The sequence below is a fragment of the Myotis yumanensis genome, unplaced genomic scaffold, assembly GCF_028538775.1.
Source record: "Myotis yumanensis isolate MYYU_CA2020_CCGP unplaced genomic scaffold, mMyoYum1.0.hap1 SCAF_1, whole genome shotgun sequence".
Lineage (NCBI taxonomy): Eukaryota > Metazoa > Chordata > Mammalia > Chiroptera > Vespertilionidae > Myotis > Myotis yumanensis.
Genome location: NW_027223752.1, coordinates 175,962,953 through 175,980,607, shown reverse-complemented (window position 1 = coordinate 175,980,607; position 17,655 = coordinate 175,962,953). Strand labels below are relative to the sequence as shown.

At 39.5% G+C, this 17,655-nt stretch overlaps 1 protein-coding gene across 2 annotated transcripts in view; it reads right to left on the bottom strand.

Annotated features, from left to right (window-relative positions):
* Window positions 1-17,655, bottom strand: part of UNC5C (unc-5 netrin receptor C) — a 372,291-nt gene that overhangs the window by 39,959 nt on the left and 314,677 nt on the right. Inside the window, exons 8-11 of one of the 2 annotated variants that reach the window (XM_070392470.1) lie at window positions 12,699-12,755; window positions 10,512-10,703; window positions 9,501-9,845; window positions 6,576-6,663 (exon numbers count right to left, since the gene is read on the bottom strand). In XM_070392470.1, the coding sequence (XP_070248571.1) occupies window positions 6,576-6,663; window positions 9,501-9,845; window positions 10,512-10,703; window positions 12,699-12,755 (682 nt within the window). The remainder of the gene's footprint in view (window positions 1-6,575; window positions 6,664-9,500; window positions 9,846-10,511; window positions 10,704-12,698; window positions 12,756-17,655) is intronic. The other variant, XM_070392479.1, reaches the window with a different exon arrangement.

Genomic DNA, 17,655 nt, shown 5'->3' with positions numbered 1-17,655 from the left:
TGGATAGCAAGAAGAGGAAGGGCAGTAGGTGTCAAAAGAATTTATTAACTCAGTGAGGTGCAAGAATGTAATGAATATGGAAGTGGTGAAGTGAAATTCATAGCAGGGAATGAAAAACAAAGAAGGAATAATGATAGAAATCTTTTTTGTGTTTTTAAGATGAAAGCAGTGCTGAAATTGGAAACATTTGCAAGCACTTACAGGAGCGACTTAGGGACCAACCGTTAAGATTTACCAAAGGTCAGAGTGTTTAAATTTACATCTTCTTTATTTATATAAAGAGATGATATTAAAATCCATTACACAGAAATAGTAGAAAATAAATATAAACAGGTCTGATTCACGTGTTTGCAGAGAAGGGTTTATATCGTGTTATGTAAGCTATTTAAGCAAACATTGAGTAAATATTCATTGCAGATGATGTGGAAATGAACACAAAGCAAAAATTAGCCGCAGAAGCAGCAATTAAGTAGAATTTCAGTAATGAGCACTGATTAAACTTTTACAGGCTTTTCAAAGTCCAATAACGACAATATCATAGAGAACGCTGGGCAGTTCTGAGGCCTCCAGCACAAAGCTGTCAGGCAGGAGTTTCCATGTCCTGTCAGAGGGCTTTTCCCATATTTGCCTGCTGTGATCAGTGAGGGGACCATCTCTTACACAGAAGTGCATCAGTTACAAAACTTTCACAAGAGCAATTGCATTTGCTGCTCATGGCACAGGTGGTTAGGATAAGGATTTACGTTACCTCTTTTTCCAGAAGAGGAAACGGAAACCCGGAGATATTAACACACCTGCCTACGGCTGCACTAGTCACAGGCAAAGCTAGAATGCAAACAGAATCGTTTGGTTTCCTTCTCATAATGGTGTATTTGGGGTTGCTCATCTGGGTCCAGGGCCTTGAGAAATTTGTTCACCTGTTTGCTAGAGCAGGTTGAGAAATCTGTTTGCCTGTTTGCTTATTGAAACGAAGCTGTCTCCGTCCACCTCTGTGTGGGGCCGAGATGCCTTCTAGTAACAGGCATGTCTTTTGTCAGGTCCTCCAGGATGACAACCAACCCTAGGCTCAGCTGCCTTTTAAAGCGGTTTCACATATAACTGGCAACTTGAAATATTTAAACTCTAGGTATCTGACAGGGAATATCTAACTCATTTGCTATAAAAAACTCAATTGAGGAAAAAAAAATTATGGCCCTATCTGGTTTGGGTCAGTGGATAGAACGTCAGCCTGTGGATTGAAGGGTCCCAGGTTTGATTCCGATCAAGGGCACGTATCTCGGTTGCAGGCTTGATCCCTGTCCCTGGTCTGGGCCTTGCAGGAGGCAACCAATCCATGTGTGTCTGTCACATCGATATTTCTCTCTCTCTGTCTCTCCTTCTCCCTCAGGTGAGAATTAACAACAACAACAAAAAAATTTAAAAAAATATTGATGCAAGTTATTCTAAAGGGAGTGTCACCAATTCCCTAACCTAAATCTATCCCCAGATTAAGAAAGAACAGCTAAGTGTTGTGCCCTGGACTGAATTACTAAATCCTTGTGTAATTATTTCACTTTGTTTATACTTGGACCTTATACCATCCACTTACATTGAGGAGCACTAACAGAAGCAGCCCTATGAAACTCATTGCTGTGTCTATTATAAGGATGTTGTTCTTTGTATTAATAAAATGTCTCCTTTACGAGAAACCACAGACATTGAGCTTCTCCCAGGAACATTTTTTTTCCTCATGGACACATGGATTTTATAACTTACTACGTCCCCTTTTGGAAAACTTCGAAATAGTAAATCTAAGACCTAGACCTGTTATCAGAAATATGCTGGGAACATTTTATATTTTAACTCTTATCTGACTTTATCTTATCTTTTTAAATTATATTTTTTCCATTTTTTCATCCACTTATTAAACATTTTTTTCTCCCATTGAAAAGACAGTTTTTATAAATCACCTTGAATCATTTCTTTATAAGTAGGATTTCAATAAATACACACTGCAGAGAACAGTAAGAAAATAAGACTTAAGTATACCTGGGCTCGTCTCCCTTCCTCCTATACCTTTAGTTGTTCCTTCAAAGGGAGAATTTAGGGCGCTACTTAAAAGGAGAATACCTTGGGTTCCACTGAGAAATAATAATGTCAACTGTTTACAAAGTTCCAAACTGCTTGTTAAAATGAATGTAAACTTCCTTCTATATAATTACCTACATAAGAGATTTTTAGCTCACTATCCAAACACATTATTTATATTCAGTAAATATTTATGACGAGAGACCCAGTGCATGAAATTTGTACATGGGTAGGGTCCCTAGGCCTGGCCAGTGATCAGGGCTGATCGGGGCCTTCTGGCTGCTGGGCCAGGGCCTTCCTTCATTCCACGCTGCCTCCTGGTGGTCAGTGCATATCATAGCGAGTGATGGTCGAACTCCTGAGGGGACACTTTACATATTAGCCTTTTATATAGAGAGATAGTTTTAATTGCTTCACCACTAACTTGCACCTTAAACCCTTCCTACTGGGATTTCATCCTTTAAAAAAGTACCTAAAGACCATCAATGTCCTCTAGTTGACAAATCTAATAGTTTTTAAATTATTATTCTTTCTTTATATTTTAATTTTAACAACACCTCTATCAACCATTTCCTCCATCTTGAAACTCTCTTTACATTTGATTTTCCCCCCTATGACACAAACATTCATTCTTGCATTTAAAACATTAATTTGAGGGGCCACTATGTGCTAAGGACCATGACCGATGCAAATTCTTTATCCGCCTTATCCTTTCATGTTCTATTTAGTGTCGCTCATCAAATCCAAACTGTAAATAGGAGTATTTCCCAGAGTTTGTTCCCCAGTTCTCTTCTTTCTGCTTCTGCATCTTTCCCCTGTGAGGATCCGCTCACTGGTGACTTGCCATCTGCATCTCTAGCAGGAATCCCAGATCCCCGCACTCACACACCCTGCGCCCATTTAACTCAGAAATTGTCCTTTCTCTGCTCGAACCAGTTGCTGCTTCTGACCTCTCTCATTGCTCTCACAATTCTCACAGTGCCTAAGGCTTGGTACCTCAGTCTGTATTCTTTGTGTTTTGCATCACTTCTAACCAGTTGTGAAATACCTTTTCTTCTGAAATATACTTCATTTTCTATTCTCCAGACTTGATCTTGGCTCTGTCCCCTCGCCCCTCACACCTAGAGTATCGCCACAGCCTAATCAGGCACCCAGCCTTCCAAGGTGTCTTTCTGTTCCCTTTACCAATTCATCTCACACACCATTTGCCAGATAATCTTTAAAAAGCATTGCTATTCCTGTATCACTTGGTTACTCAAAACCTTTCCATGGCCTCCTCTATAGTTTATTTAAAAAGTTCTATTTAGTTTTATAGTTGAAATGTCTAAACAGATTTTTTTTTAGTATTTTGAGAAAACTGCTAGGCAAGTAGAGAATACAAAGAAAGGGAAAAGTAATGTTCATATCTTCAATTCAAATTGTTGTTCGATAAGCAATGACAGTGGGTAAAATTTCTGTCTGAGGCTCATTTTTTTAAGCTGCTACTGGAAACAAGGCAAAAGGCCCATGTGAGTGCCATTTAATTGTGGAAATTGTATCCACGGGGGGAGGAAGAGGCTTTGCAGCCCCTTCAGAGACCCATAAGGCAGGGGAGGTAGGGTTCTGGGCACAGCCTTGCAGCTCTGCTCCCTTTTGGTCAGAGACAGCGTGTCCCATCTCTGCAGCTCATTTAGGCTGCTCATGTGCCATTCAGTGCTTCCTCTTAGAGCCTATTCGGTAATGATAAGGCCCCTCTCATCACATTCTCTATGCCGCATGCAATTAAGTTCAGGCTTCCCTTTAGACAGTGCACAGCAGCAGATGACCAGCTAGATGGGATCCAGCTAGAAAAACACCCAGTTCTGGATGCAATAAAGGAAATGAGAAAGAAGGAAAATAGAGAAAAATAATCCAAATTTCCAATCAGTGCCTTAAAGGAACATTCATATCTCCTAATGTTCTCTGAGTCTCCTCTGCAAGAAGTTGTCTCTCACATTATGTGAGGATAGAAGGGTCTTTAGTGAGCAACAGAAACTGGTCCAGCGCACATTAGAATAAGAAGGCTGAGGCGTGGCTTTTGCACTGGTGAGATGGAGGACTGACGGCATGTGAGAGCGAGCCGAGAGCTTTGTGGTAAGGTAACCCAGGTGTGAATCCTGCTTTCTCTCAACCCTTAACTGTGAAACCTTGGTTATGTGACTTCAGTTCCCCGAGTTTAGATTTTCCCCTCTTTTAAGTGGAGCTCATCACAACTTGCAGAGTAGTAGGGAGGAATAAATGAAATTAGGAGGATGCTGAATAGCCTGGCTGGTGTAGCTTAGTGGTTGAGCATCAACCCATGAACCAGGAGTTCACGGTTTGATTCCTATTCAGGCACATGACTAGGCTGCAGGCTTGATCCCCAGTAGGGGGGGTGCAGGAGGCAGTCAATCAATGAATCTCTCTCAACGTTGATGTTTCTATCTCCCTCCCTCTCTCTGAAACCAATGAAAACATATTTTTTTAAAAAGTATGCTGAATAAATGGTAGCTATGTTTTATATCCTAAAACACATTCTTGTCATTGTGTTTTTACAAGAGCAAACCCGTCTGATTCACAACAGAAAGAGAGGAACTTTCTCATTTATTGGAGAGAGTTATCTTTTTGTGTTTGTTCCTTGTTTCATGGTCTCTTGTGCCTATTTTTTTTTTAAGATTTGAAGATTCTCTGGCTTCATTTTGACAAACAGAGCTTCTTTGATGTACACCAAGTTCAATAGAATAATCCCCTCTGCATGTAACTTCAGGTGGTGGGCATGGCAAGGAGGGATTTTGTTTCCTTTTCTTTAAAGTCAAAGGCAGAGGAACCTAAAAGCAGAAGTTTGTCACTTTATCAATTTTCTGTGTTCTCTCTCTTTCATCTAAAAGGTACAATTATCCTGGTCAGATGCCGACTAAACTATGGGAAGGGAAACCGTGGGCGGCAGGTGAGAGCACACGTCTTTCAGCTTCAGCGGGCCTCCTCTGGCTTGATCTTCAGCTAAAGATAATGCTGACCAGATGGAAAATAAGAGCCCGTGAATACCTCTATGCTCCTTGGGATAAAGTCCCAGCCCGTACTCATTTTTGTTTAAACAAAATATCCATGTTGGCATGGCCTTGAGAGATGGCAGTACTTAGCACTAACCTTGACTCTGAACACGAGAAAGGAGAAAAACAAAGCAACAAAGGGATCTTGGAGTTTGCTAATCTTCATTTCTACTGCTGCAAGAGAAGGCCTCGGAGGGCCCATGAATGTTACTTTGCATTGGAGAATGAAAAAAATGAATATTTGATGTGAGTAAATATACGTCTTTTAGTGATTTTCTGTTGCTCAAATTTAAGGCATGAATAATGCTCAAGGAATTTTATTATTTTCTGAGGCTAGTGTTTATGTAGGTGAAAGCACACCACCTGGGGAAAAATGTTCTGGGTCCTACAGATTATAAATATCAGTATCTCCACCCGCGAGCATGATAAAAGAGCTTTATGGCTACTGAAGAAGAAGACGACTAAAAATGGATGTTTTTCTGAGGATGATAGAGGGGAAGAAGAAAGGTATAATGTGTTATAATGATAACCCAATTCCACATTTGTCACTAATGCTTTGTATTCGGAGCTCAGGACTAAAGAGCTGATGCCTTTCCCCTTGGGAAAAACAGCAGAAATTACATGTAAGGATTATTATTTTAACAATATCTTTTATTTTAAGATGTATGTACTCTGGAAGCATACATCAGTCAGGCCCCTAAAGCACTATTGAATGCATGCATTTTAGGTGGGAACTAAGCAAGAAATACCAGAATTCGTTAGAGGCCAGACTGAAAATTGAATTTAGGACTTCTAAACTCCTCTTGCTATTTTCACTTAAAATAGCTGCATCTCTATGATTATGCTATATTCAAAATGGAACCTTTTGGTTCATTCTAGTTTTAATCAACCCTAGCTCCATTTAGAAAGGCCCAGCATAGAATTCATAGGAGGTAAACATAAGAAGGAGGTTGATAATACTTAAGTTAAAAAGAGTCACAAAAAGAACAATCTACAGGTGAGAAGAGAGAATGAGGTTGAAGTGGGGGTAGCAGTCACAGGTTTGAGTTTGTCTAATTCTTTGTGACCTTTAATTCAATGATGGGAAAAGGTTGGATTCTTGAGCCAGGCCACATGAACCTGATGTCTCTGTGTCTACCCACGTGTCTCTCTGATCAACCTATGGGTCATGTCTCTCTGGATCGTGTTTATGGCCATTTTTACAGCTAATATGGCCACAAGTCTACTTGGGAAGAGATCTCTGGTCTTCTGCCCATTCTCAAGATCCTCAAAAGTGTCTGCAGCTTCAAAGATAAAGAGCAGTAAACATTCACATTTATACATCTTGGGAGACAAGGGCATGCCAGAAGCAGGGCGATCAAGACACAATGTTTTGGGTTTATTATGTCTATTGTACAATTCTCTTTCAACTCAGACATGATTGATAAAGTCAAGTGCACCCGAAAGAAAAAACATATTTACCTCATAGTTTCTTTCCTGTGTACAGTCACATACATTTCATAGACTCTCCCTTGGGGAATGGCCCCAGCAGGAATCAGTAAGCTTACTCCTGAAGAGCAAAAGAGAAGAGGAAAAGTTACACAAGACATATTGAAAGAAAGGGAAACTTCACAGAATGCCTTTGAAGCAAGGGAAAGGGAGTGAGATTTTGTGGCCGTGTAGCCATAAGCCTACTTTTTCTCTAAAGACATGCAGATATTCATGGCTGCCTGGCTTTCTTTCCTTATTGGCCTCATTTGTTACCACAGCTCCCTCTGAACTGTTATAGAATTAAATGCATGATCTAATTTTTAAAACTCTTGTTTTATTTAAGGAATAGACAGATGATTCCAGTCATTTTCCTTGTAAAAGGAGGGGAAGACCAACAACTGCTCTTAAAATTTCAAACAGCTGTAATGATGCATTGTTTCTAATTAAAAGAAAAATCCCCGCAGGATTCAAAGTCAGGGAAATACTAACTTCGGCAATATAAAAAACATATATTTCTGAAGTATCTGGTTAGCATCAGTGTTATTCCGGGACAGAATAATAATGGATGAAGAAGTCCTTTCATCATACATAACTCCAGAAAGTGAACAGAACCTACTAGTTGTACTCACAACCCATCAAGCAGGCTTTTACTTAGTTGTGAATTAGTACCATTTTGTAGGACATTGGATTGACCTCTGTTCTAGTTAACTGTGCCTATAGCAATGGCTTGCAACTTGAACTTGCATCAGAATCACACGGAACACTTGCTAAAACATGGATTACTGGATCCTACCCCAGAGTTTCTGATTTGCCAGTTCTAACAAAACTATATACATGTTTGCAGCTGTAACAAGTTGCCAGGTGATGCCAGGATTGTTGCCTGTGGACCACACTGCAAGAACCACTGGCCTGCACTGCTGCAGCATCACCTCAAAGAGGAATTCAGGGTGGGCAGCAACCTGAAGGTACTCAGCTTCATGATTTCATTCCAATAAAGGCAGCTTATTCCAACTCACTAAAAATTTATGGAGCACCATTGTGAGTATAGTGTTTTGGCATTGTTGTGAATGCCAAGAAGTAAAAGATAGGGTTCTTATCTTTGAAAAGGCTATAATTTAACGAGCAAAGAAATGGAATATGCCAAATGAGTGTAGGGCAATAAGAAAACTTGCCTGATCACACTGGAAAGTATCAAGAATAAAGGATGGAGAATTAAGGAGAAGTAGGTATTCAGGCCTTTGTAAAACAGGTTGAAAATGTTGAGGCCTGGCTTTCCTGAGAAGGTGAGTAGCATGGGAGCTGTGCCGCTGTGGGACGTGGAGTGTCACCCTGGTGTAGTGACTGGTCTGTTGAGGCACAGAGGGGGAGCAGGCAGACCACACATCAGGCTACCATGCCTCAGTATTGTTCTTTTCCCAATGGGAACAGTATGTGTACCTGTGTATGTGTTACAGGGATGAAATAAAATGATGGATGTACAATAACAGGAAGAAGGCCTGACATACTTTAAGTAACTATTGTTATGCTATTAAATAAAACAGTGTATGTAAATCACCTTTGCTTAGTACATAGAAAGTATTGGACATATGCTAGTTCCCTCCTTTCCATTTGAGAAGCCTTTATAATAATTAATCTGTGAAAAAGTATCAGGTGTAGAAATGGGAAGGAAAGGTAGACTTCAGTGAGTATGATTTAAGAAACCATTGTCCTGTGAATAATATAATGCTTAAACAATGAAGAGCTATAAAGTATATGTTTTCCTATCCAGTTGATAGACTATTAAAATATATTTAAAATAATGGTTTCTAATGCACATACAAGAGCATGAAACTTAATGAGAAAAAGGTAAAGAAAGCATTTCATATAATGTATTATCCCAACTATGTAAAATGTATAGAAAAATAATATTTCATCAACTATTTAAATTTCTTAAAATATACTTTTAAAGGTATGGGGTGCAAAATTACCAATGCATTGAAATGGGGGACTGAATTAGAGAAAGAATCAAAGACACGTTCATATTCAGACCCTGAAGACCAGTTGGTTCTGTATATCGGCTGTATGGCTGTTGACACATTATATGCTTTTCTTATGTTACATGAAAATCAAATTGTTTCTTAATGTTGCATTTGCAAAATACTCAGTCTTGTCCAAAAGAGAGAAGTTTGATTCACAGAGGAATCCATTAACCCTCTTATGACTCCATAGTTCCAAACCTAATACTACTACTGATCAATGAATGCCAAAGTTTAACAAACACACTATTAGTCATTAAGTTAAACTCATAATTTAAGACCTTTATGGGGCTTATTCTCTCAAAGCAGATGACTCAATAAAAAACTGAAAACAAAATAATACTACCAAAGGACACACGCAGAAGCTGTGGTTCTAGATAGCTATACAGGAGCAGGAGTAAGGATCTTCTAACACCTTGAGGCTAAAGACTGCAATAAAGAGTTAATAACTAAAGATTGGATGTCTATTATGATGTCCTCTGATCATCTGGAAATTAGTGTTCTGAAGTATTGCTTCCTCTAGTGACTTGGAACTGAACCAACTGATATGTTTTCTAACTAATTTGTCCTTTTAAAGTGCGTTGACAACAGTGAGAGCTTCTAGCTGGATGTGCCTTCTGAAGCTCTGTTAAAAGAAGGTCAATGACAGTCCTAAATGACACCTTGGCAGAAAGCTGTGAGCATAATATTTATAGAGGAAGTGTTTCCAGAATTGGTTGCAGGAAGATGGATGGTTTTGCTGATTTTGTCTGAAGGAGTGTAGATGTACATTGAAAGTAGAGTTGGGTTAGATAGGCTACATTGAACTTTTCAGGCCTCACAAAAACAAACAAAAAATATTTTGGTACAAAAAAATACGTTTTAAAGCTCCATCTTTGTGTTTTAAACCTTCAGGAATTACCTGAATTGGGAACAATAAGGTGGCCCCCGAGAGAGTTGAAAGTGCCAAATGCGGTGCAGGACGGATCAGACTGCTTTGCCAGGCTCTGACTCTTCAGGTTCAGGGCCTCATTCTCCAACAAGGACTGGGTCATCTGAGGGGACAGCTTTGATGCAAACTCAGAGAGGTCGTCCTGGGGGGTGACAGCACCGGAGGTGTTGTACACTTTGATTTTCAGGTTAGGCAGTGGGTCCAGAATTGGAGAGTTGGTCATGGGGATTTTGTCCGAGACATCGTGTAAGGCATAGACAGGTCCCCTGTACATGGCTGCAGCTGATGTGAGGTCTGGAGGTACTGCCAGGAGATCTGAAAGAGAAAAGGAATCTACTTGAATACTTCATTCAGCCAACTTACATTAGTCAGTCTCCCCCTGACACTTTGAGTCGAATGCAAAGAAACTCAGCAAATATTGGAGATATGGACTCTACAGTTTTGCTGAAAACAGGGCAATTAGATGACGAGGATCCATTTTATGTTTGGCTACAAATAAATAGACAGATTCCGTATTTTGCCTTGAAGCCTACTCATTGCTCTGAAGGTATTTAACTATTTCAACAGATGAGAATCCTAGATAGTGAGCCCCACTAGGTGGCAATAGGTATTAGCCCCCTTGTCTCTACTGGATTTCGGTTCATCTGTAGACCACTGTACTCATAGCAATACGAAATGCCCTGTCAAAGAGAAAAAAGGGGATTCCAGAATCAAACAGTCCATATACTTTTTTTTCAACTAAAAGTTAAAAAGTATGACAGAGAAACATGTTAGAGAATTAAAAAAAAAAAAAGATCCATGCACCTTGTCAACTCTAACGTAAGTGAATGAAGTTAATACAGTAATTAACAAAACAGACCAAACCCCTATCCTCATGGAGCTTACGTTCGAGCTGAACTGGATATTGCACTGATTTTAAAGCCACACAGGGAGGTTACTTATTTGCTTAAGTTGTAGATGTGAAGTTCAATGTCAACTGACCTTGTCTTGCTGCCTTGATGTTCACAGGCTGAAAGCCTCCGTTGAGTGCCGAAGAGTCAATAATATCAGACTCAAAGTCACGGTGATTCTTCCGATACACAAAGAGGGCCACAACCACAGAAATGGCCAGGCAAACAATCACTGCTATGACGATGCCAACATACAGAGCAATGTCATCTGAATCAGGAGCAGCTAGACGGGAGAAGGAAACATTGGCCACTGGTTAGGGAAGTTTCCCACAGCAGACATGTGTATTGCTATAATTTTTTCAGACATTTATTGTCTTTTTTTATAGGTTAATTTCAAATCTAATCCAAAAGCTATATAAAACAACTGTGGCCTTTCAGTGGAAAATTACCCCTGATTTCTTTCCCTTTCCTACTCCGCGTCTATCCACCCACTCATCTGTCTTAAATGGGGCAGCATAACGGATCATTCATTCCAAGGCATCAAAAGAAACTGGAGCTAAAACCTTCCTGACCCATAGGAGACAAAAAGATTATTGCAAATTTCAGGTGGAAAGTTTGGAAGGTGGCTGGAATTCACTGATAGTTCTCTAAAAACATAAACACTCTGCTAGAAATATTTGGCATGTTCTGAATCTGTATATTTACTGAACCAGAATACTTTCCTAGAATCCTTCCAAGTCACAAAATAACTTTCTGTAGGACTCTTCTCACTTTCCCCTAAATCAATGAGTGGGTGGGTGGGGATGGTGTAACTACGCAAAGCAAATATTAGGAGCAAACATGTTGGGCCTGAAAGGTGTGCTTTCAGAAGACCCAGATCTGAGGAGCAGAGGTCGCCACGGTAACTCCGGGCTTTTATCCAGACTCAGTATTACCTCTGAGAACCCTGAGCTTCTCACGGTCTCTTGTCAGAGATTACATCTGAGCTACTCATTACTGGAATAAAATACAGCTCTACGGTGTACCGAGTAAGATAAAGGCCTGGTTCAGTGATCAGAAAGGTCAGACTAGCCCCAAAGGCAATTAAGCATTTGACCAACACAGTGTGTGGTCAGATGGGGGGCGGGGGGGGGGGGTGTTTCTGGGTAAAGGAGAAGAAAATTCCTGTAAATATTGCATGTTGCCTTGGTGGCATAGAACATGCTTTGATCCAATGGCAAAAGGTGATAAATAAAACAAACAAAAGTAAACTTTTCTTGAATCCTATTGACATCTTTAAATCTGTTTTTAGTTTTCTGGGACCCACACAAGTTTGCAGCAAAGTTAACAGACGCTTCTAGGCTCACTGTAAAAGAGGTGATTAAACAGGTACTCCAGGTGGTCAACAGCCTTTCTATGCTCAATTTTGTATCTACGTGCATTGGGGGGATTGCAGATTTGTAGGTCCCAGGACCACCTAAGAGTTGAGGAACCACTGCTCTCTCCTAAGACTCACAGACAAGCTTTATACAGTGAAGTGACTTCATTCAAATTGCCAGTGGCTCAGGGCACCACCTACACTGTCATGTCATGATTTCGTTGAGGCACTGGCAGTACAAAGAAATTGTCTGTTGAAAAATCACTACATCTCTTTTAGAGTTTTGTATTTAAATGCACTGTATGTGAAAGGATTATTATTATTTTTATTTTCAAACCACTGTTTTTCCCCAAGTGTCCAGAATATCCGCTTTCCCACCAATCAAGTCAATACGCACAGATTTTTTCAGAAAACCAGTAGCATCCCAAGCTTGGTTGTGTGAGCCCTGCTTTCAAAGTGCTGACTTCACTCTGCTGCCGGGTCCTACCTGAGGCCCACGGCAGGATTCTGAACTCCGGTCAGAAGATGATACCGAAATCCTTAATGTTTTATTTTACCAGGCTGCAATTACTTATTCAACATTCATGATTTCTAACTCAATAGATCTGCATTTTCTCAACCCTTTACTTTTTTAGCATTTCAACCCAGCCTTTTATTTACATCAGCATTTTTTACGATATGTTTTGTCAGCTACTAGGCCCAAGCTTTGGATGTAGGCTGATAGATTTGAAAGCGGGCAGAGACTCGAAATGACCCTTTCTTCTCTTCCGAGGTGAAAATCTAATTTACTTTTCATGTTAGAATATATTAGGCACCTATTTCCTGTGTGCACATCTGTGCTCTAAGGAAAGGTAAACTTGAACTGGGGGCGATAACGTTAAAAGATTATTCAGCAACATAAAAACCAAACATCAGACTTACAAGAAAATCCATATTCATTCTGGGTTCTCTGTTCAGTTGAAATAGGATAAATGAAACCTTGAAAAGAAACAAAAAAATGACACAAAAATAGGAACAAAATCAAATTAATGAGGAACACAAAATGAGAAGCATGAAAAATGGTTCATTAAAAGAAAAGGAAACGAATCCCAGGGTCCTTTAAAATTCGGGCTCAGTGCAGAACTATGCTTTTGCATCTCCTGCCTGCTCTGGAGTCTCAGTAAGAATTAATAAGTAGGCAGATTGAATTTCAGAGCAAAAACTGGTCTCGAGTCACTAACTTTGGAGTGCTTAAAGTCTTTCTTTTATTGAGCATAACTCTAATGGATCTAATTTATTTCAGACATCATGGGTCATTAGCATAAGGCAAATCTTTTTTCCTTATCCCTGCCATATGCTTTAATTCCCAGGACATATTCAGTAAAGCCCTAAACAGTTTTTTTTCTTTTTTATTAAATCATAACAGCTTGCTCTTGGTCTAATAGAACTAAAGGGGACCTGTCGTCATTGGTCAAAGGTTAAATACCCATTTACTGAGCTGAGCCTCCACCACCTCTCCCTGCTCCATTTCTTAGTCCCTTTTTTGGAATTTTTGGTTGTTGTTTCCTGCCCCCTCCATTTAATGGGAATCCAATAGGGTTCGCCCAGGGACTGGCAGTTTGTCAATGCAATGGAAAGTGGAAACTTTTTATTTGAAATCATTCAAAAATCAATAGGGCCTAGAGGTTACAAGGTTATTTATTTCAGGGCTTCAGAGGAATGGTGTAAATCGGGCAAAATGGAAACCTCATCTCAACAGTAGAGGCAGAAATAACTAGCAATCTTATTTTTCTTTCTTTTTAGTATATCTCAAGGTAGGAAACAGGAAATAAGAATAGTCATAATAATTAATAAAAATACCAATGTGAGGTAGAAGATTAGTAGAAAAGATTTAAAAACATGAAAGATGAACTTTTTGAAATAAAAAAAATATGGAGATTTAAAAAGTACAACTCATAACTGGCTCCCGCAGTTTTCTAATATTTAATATGCTGCAACATGAGTTAATCAAATGATCTGGCACCGTTTGGATTAATCAAATGGAGATGAATAAGAAACATTAAACTTTCCTAGCGATACCCAAGGGCAGACATGTAGAGGATCTACAAGAATCACAATTAATTGGTTCAAAATCAAAGGTGTGTAATGCTTTAATTCTAAATCGTGCCTCGGGTAGGTTTTTTGGTAGTTTGCAGAACACTCGGTTCTTACAAGCTATTTACCTATTTGGGGGAAGTAATTCTGAGAAACATGCAGTGCCACCTTAATGAAAGAGAGCTTTGCTGCAGCACAGACAGGTTTGCTTTGAATTAATATTTAATGCTTTACTTTAGAGCAATGATTGCAACCTCCAACTCAGTTTTATAAATATTATATTCCTTACTCCAGGTGTCTGAGTCCATGTATTAGGTTTGATTTTCATTTTAAAAGCTTCTGCCTGGTAATAACCCTTTTCCATTTGTATTCTGTGAACTCAATAATAGGACATCTGGGACATATACAGGCACTAGAGAAAACGCTATTTATTTCTGAACCCCAAAGACTTAAGATAATACAAGTTCACTGCTAGGAGAGGAGACCAGATCACTAATGTTGTCCTTTCGGTAGGGATGATGTTAAAGACGGATGCCAAGAGATATGTTTTTGGCTGGTGAGAGGCCCTGGAAATTAGTGTAAACTAGGACATTTGGGTATGATTTGATGTTCACCATGAACGTTTTGATAAGAATCGTGAGGGCCTGCTCAGTACACAGAAGAGCTGGAGCTCATAAAGGGAGAAGCCAACTTCCAGAGAAACAGAGCATGAGCTGAAATCTCTCCCTGTAAAGCCGTTCTGGGTTTTCTTGGCTTTTATGCCTACTTCCCAATAGAGTCCCTGTTTTTGATAGGCTAGCCAGGGAATAATAAAATTTTTTTTTATAATTTTGATTTTAATCTCAACTTTCCCACATTTATGGAGATCTGGACCACTCAATAAACATTTTTGTGCCTTCTGGTATTTATCTGAGTCTTATATTTCATTATAGGCACAGAACTGGAATCCATTCATTCATTCACTCATTCATTCATCCAACAAATTCTCTTGAACCTTAATATATGCTGGGTTCTATATTAGCCAGAGGGGTACAATGACAAATGAGATGGGAAAAGTCCCTGCTTTCATTCTAGTGTAACAGAAAAACAAACAGGAAAATAAATGATAAATAAGATCATTTCAAATGCTGAAAAAGTCCTTTTAAAAAATAAGACAAAAGAATACAATGTGAATGGATATAAAAGGATGACAAAGTTAGGGAATCAGGGAACAATTTTTTTGTTGAAATGAAGTCTGAGCTGAAACTTGAACAACGAGAAAGAATCAGCCAAATACAGATCAGGAGGGAACGATGTTCCATGAAGAGGGACAGTAAATGCAAAAGTCCTGACATAAAAATAGAGTGGCTAGAGGGCAGTGAGTGAGAGGAAAAAGGGCCACTCAGAGGTGTGAGCAGCAGCGAGATCATGTAGGCCTGGTAGTTCATGACAAGGCATTTCGAATTTATTCTAAATGAAGTGCAAATCCTGTGATCAAATGTAATTTTGAAAAGATCATTTGGGTTTCTCCATAAAGAGCAAAGTGACGTCATTTTATGGATGGTTTCTACAACACATGGCTTGGGAGATGTCTACCAATAGTTATATATATGTATTTGATGAAATGTTTGCATTTGAGGTTGCTGGAAGATAAAATTAAAAAAAGTCTTACTAATAGTTATTCCTCATAACCATTTAGGACCAATCTAGACCAACTGTTATTTTCCTACATGGGCACATTTAAAACAGAGCAGTGCTCAGCATACTCACCAGCGGTTCAACACCCCAAAATACTCCGTTATGGGAACACTGATAAAGAGATTTGGAAGGCAGCTCTGTAAAACTTTTTCCATCCTTTTCCAAACACTTCTGCAACTATAGAACTAAAACATCACTTAGGAGGCTGGGAGTCAGGAAAGAAGGGGGTGACTGTTCCATCCCTTACACAAGGGGAACAGAATCACTGTCTAGAGTTTGTTTTTACACTTCTCCATCTCTCACAGAACAACAGGGTCCATTTTCTTCTGCTAATGAGGTGACCCTGCTGAGAGTAGTCCCAGCAATAATGAAAAATAATATCTCGGGCAGAACACAGTACAAAATAATTGTTTTCCGTGTCACTATCAGTAGCCTGGTTTGTAAGTTAGGGATTTCAGTTACTTTTCCTACTACTTGAAAGTAAGGCCAAATGAGAAAGCACCGTGGCTATTGGCCAAGGCAGTGAAACTGAGTTTTTCAAGTGCGTAGACTTTTGTTTGACTCCTATTTCTGCCCCTTCCTTAACCATGAGGACTTGGTCAAACCACTGCACTTCCCAAAGCATCAGTTTTCTCATCTGTGTAAGGAGATAGGGAGAATCACTTCCATACAGTTGTGAAAAGGAGAAAGGAGATTTGTAAAATGCTGGTACATAGCAAGCAATCAATAAATGGCAACTATATAATATCATTATCTTGCACATTATAAGTACACTGAGATGCTGGGCTCTTAATGGCTTTTATTTGTAGAGTCAAGGCAACCTATTATTTAATGAGTGACCTTAGGACATTTGTTTGAATTTCAGATTCCCTAGTAATTATAGAGATAAGAAGCCCAGTTTTTCTGAGAAACCATGAGCAATGCACTCTTCTAAGTACTGTATACTTTCTCACCCTCTCCATTTAAAGAGGTTTATTTCCTGGCCTTTGTGGATTCTGGCAAAGATATAGTGGCGCGTTTCAGAAGCAAATGTCCAAGACTAGAGTGAAACTTGATGCTAAAAAGGTTTGTCAACCAGAGCCAGTGCCACTTCTAAAAGGGGGCAGGGGATGTGTTCTTCGATTGTCATGACGATCAGGGGGGTTTTGTGGCATTTAGTGAGTGAAGGCTAAGGCTACTCACTTACTCAATGAGACTTGCTTGCCCCATTGGTTTCAGTAGCCTTAGCAACTGCAACTAGGCCAAGCTAGTGCTTCTACTATGGGACATGCTCATGCCCTATGACCTCCTAGTTTTGTTGTTTTTTTGTGTTTGGGTTGGTATTGTTGTGTTCTTTTTTGTAATTTTAAAAAACATATATTTTCCAATGGAGAGATTTCCCTGACCTGAGAGAATAGGGGTTGGGAGAGTTTCATTGTGGGGAAAATTAAGCGAAGACATGAACAGTACAGAGCAAGGGGAGGCTGTCTCAGATACTGAAGTGCTCCCCCTGCCAGGAAGCCATCTCACTGTTGCTCAAGACTCCGTTTAAAGAGGGTATTTATTCCAGCGTTTCCCAATGAGGAAACTAAGTCCCAGAGGTGAGGAGTGATATTTTAAAGTTACCAACAATGTTGAAGCTGAAATCTGATTTCACCCTCTTGGCAGTAAAGCTCACGATGTGAGAGTTTTGCATTGTTCAACTCTAGGGCGGCGCCATTCACACCTGTGTTGTTGACTGACTGTAGATCTGGATTGTCACTAGAGGAATCTTGTGGCTGATGGTGGCTTGAAGAAAGGATGACTTTTTCTAATTTTCACAAGGTCACCCTTTAGACCAGAGGTGGGGTTGCCCATATTTTCCAGCAGTTGTCCAACTTTTATAAAAGATGAGAGTCTATACTCAAGTATATTAAAAAGGAAAGAGCTTTTCTTGGTTTTCTAGTACATGGCCCCGAAGTACATGGCTCCTAATTGTGTAACGATATGTCTAAACATAACCTACTTGATGTGTCTATAGTTGGGAAACCTCAGAAACATTGCCAGAAACCATGTGTAAATCTTAATTTCCCCAGTAAACAGCAACTGGGTTGATTTTTCCAGTCTTAAAAAAATCATTTTCCTGCTTTACAGATGACAGTGACAGCCA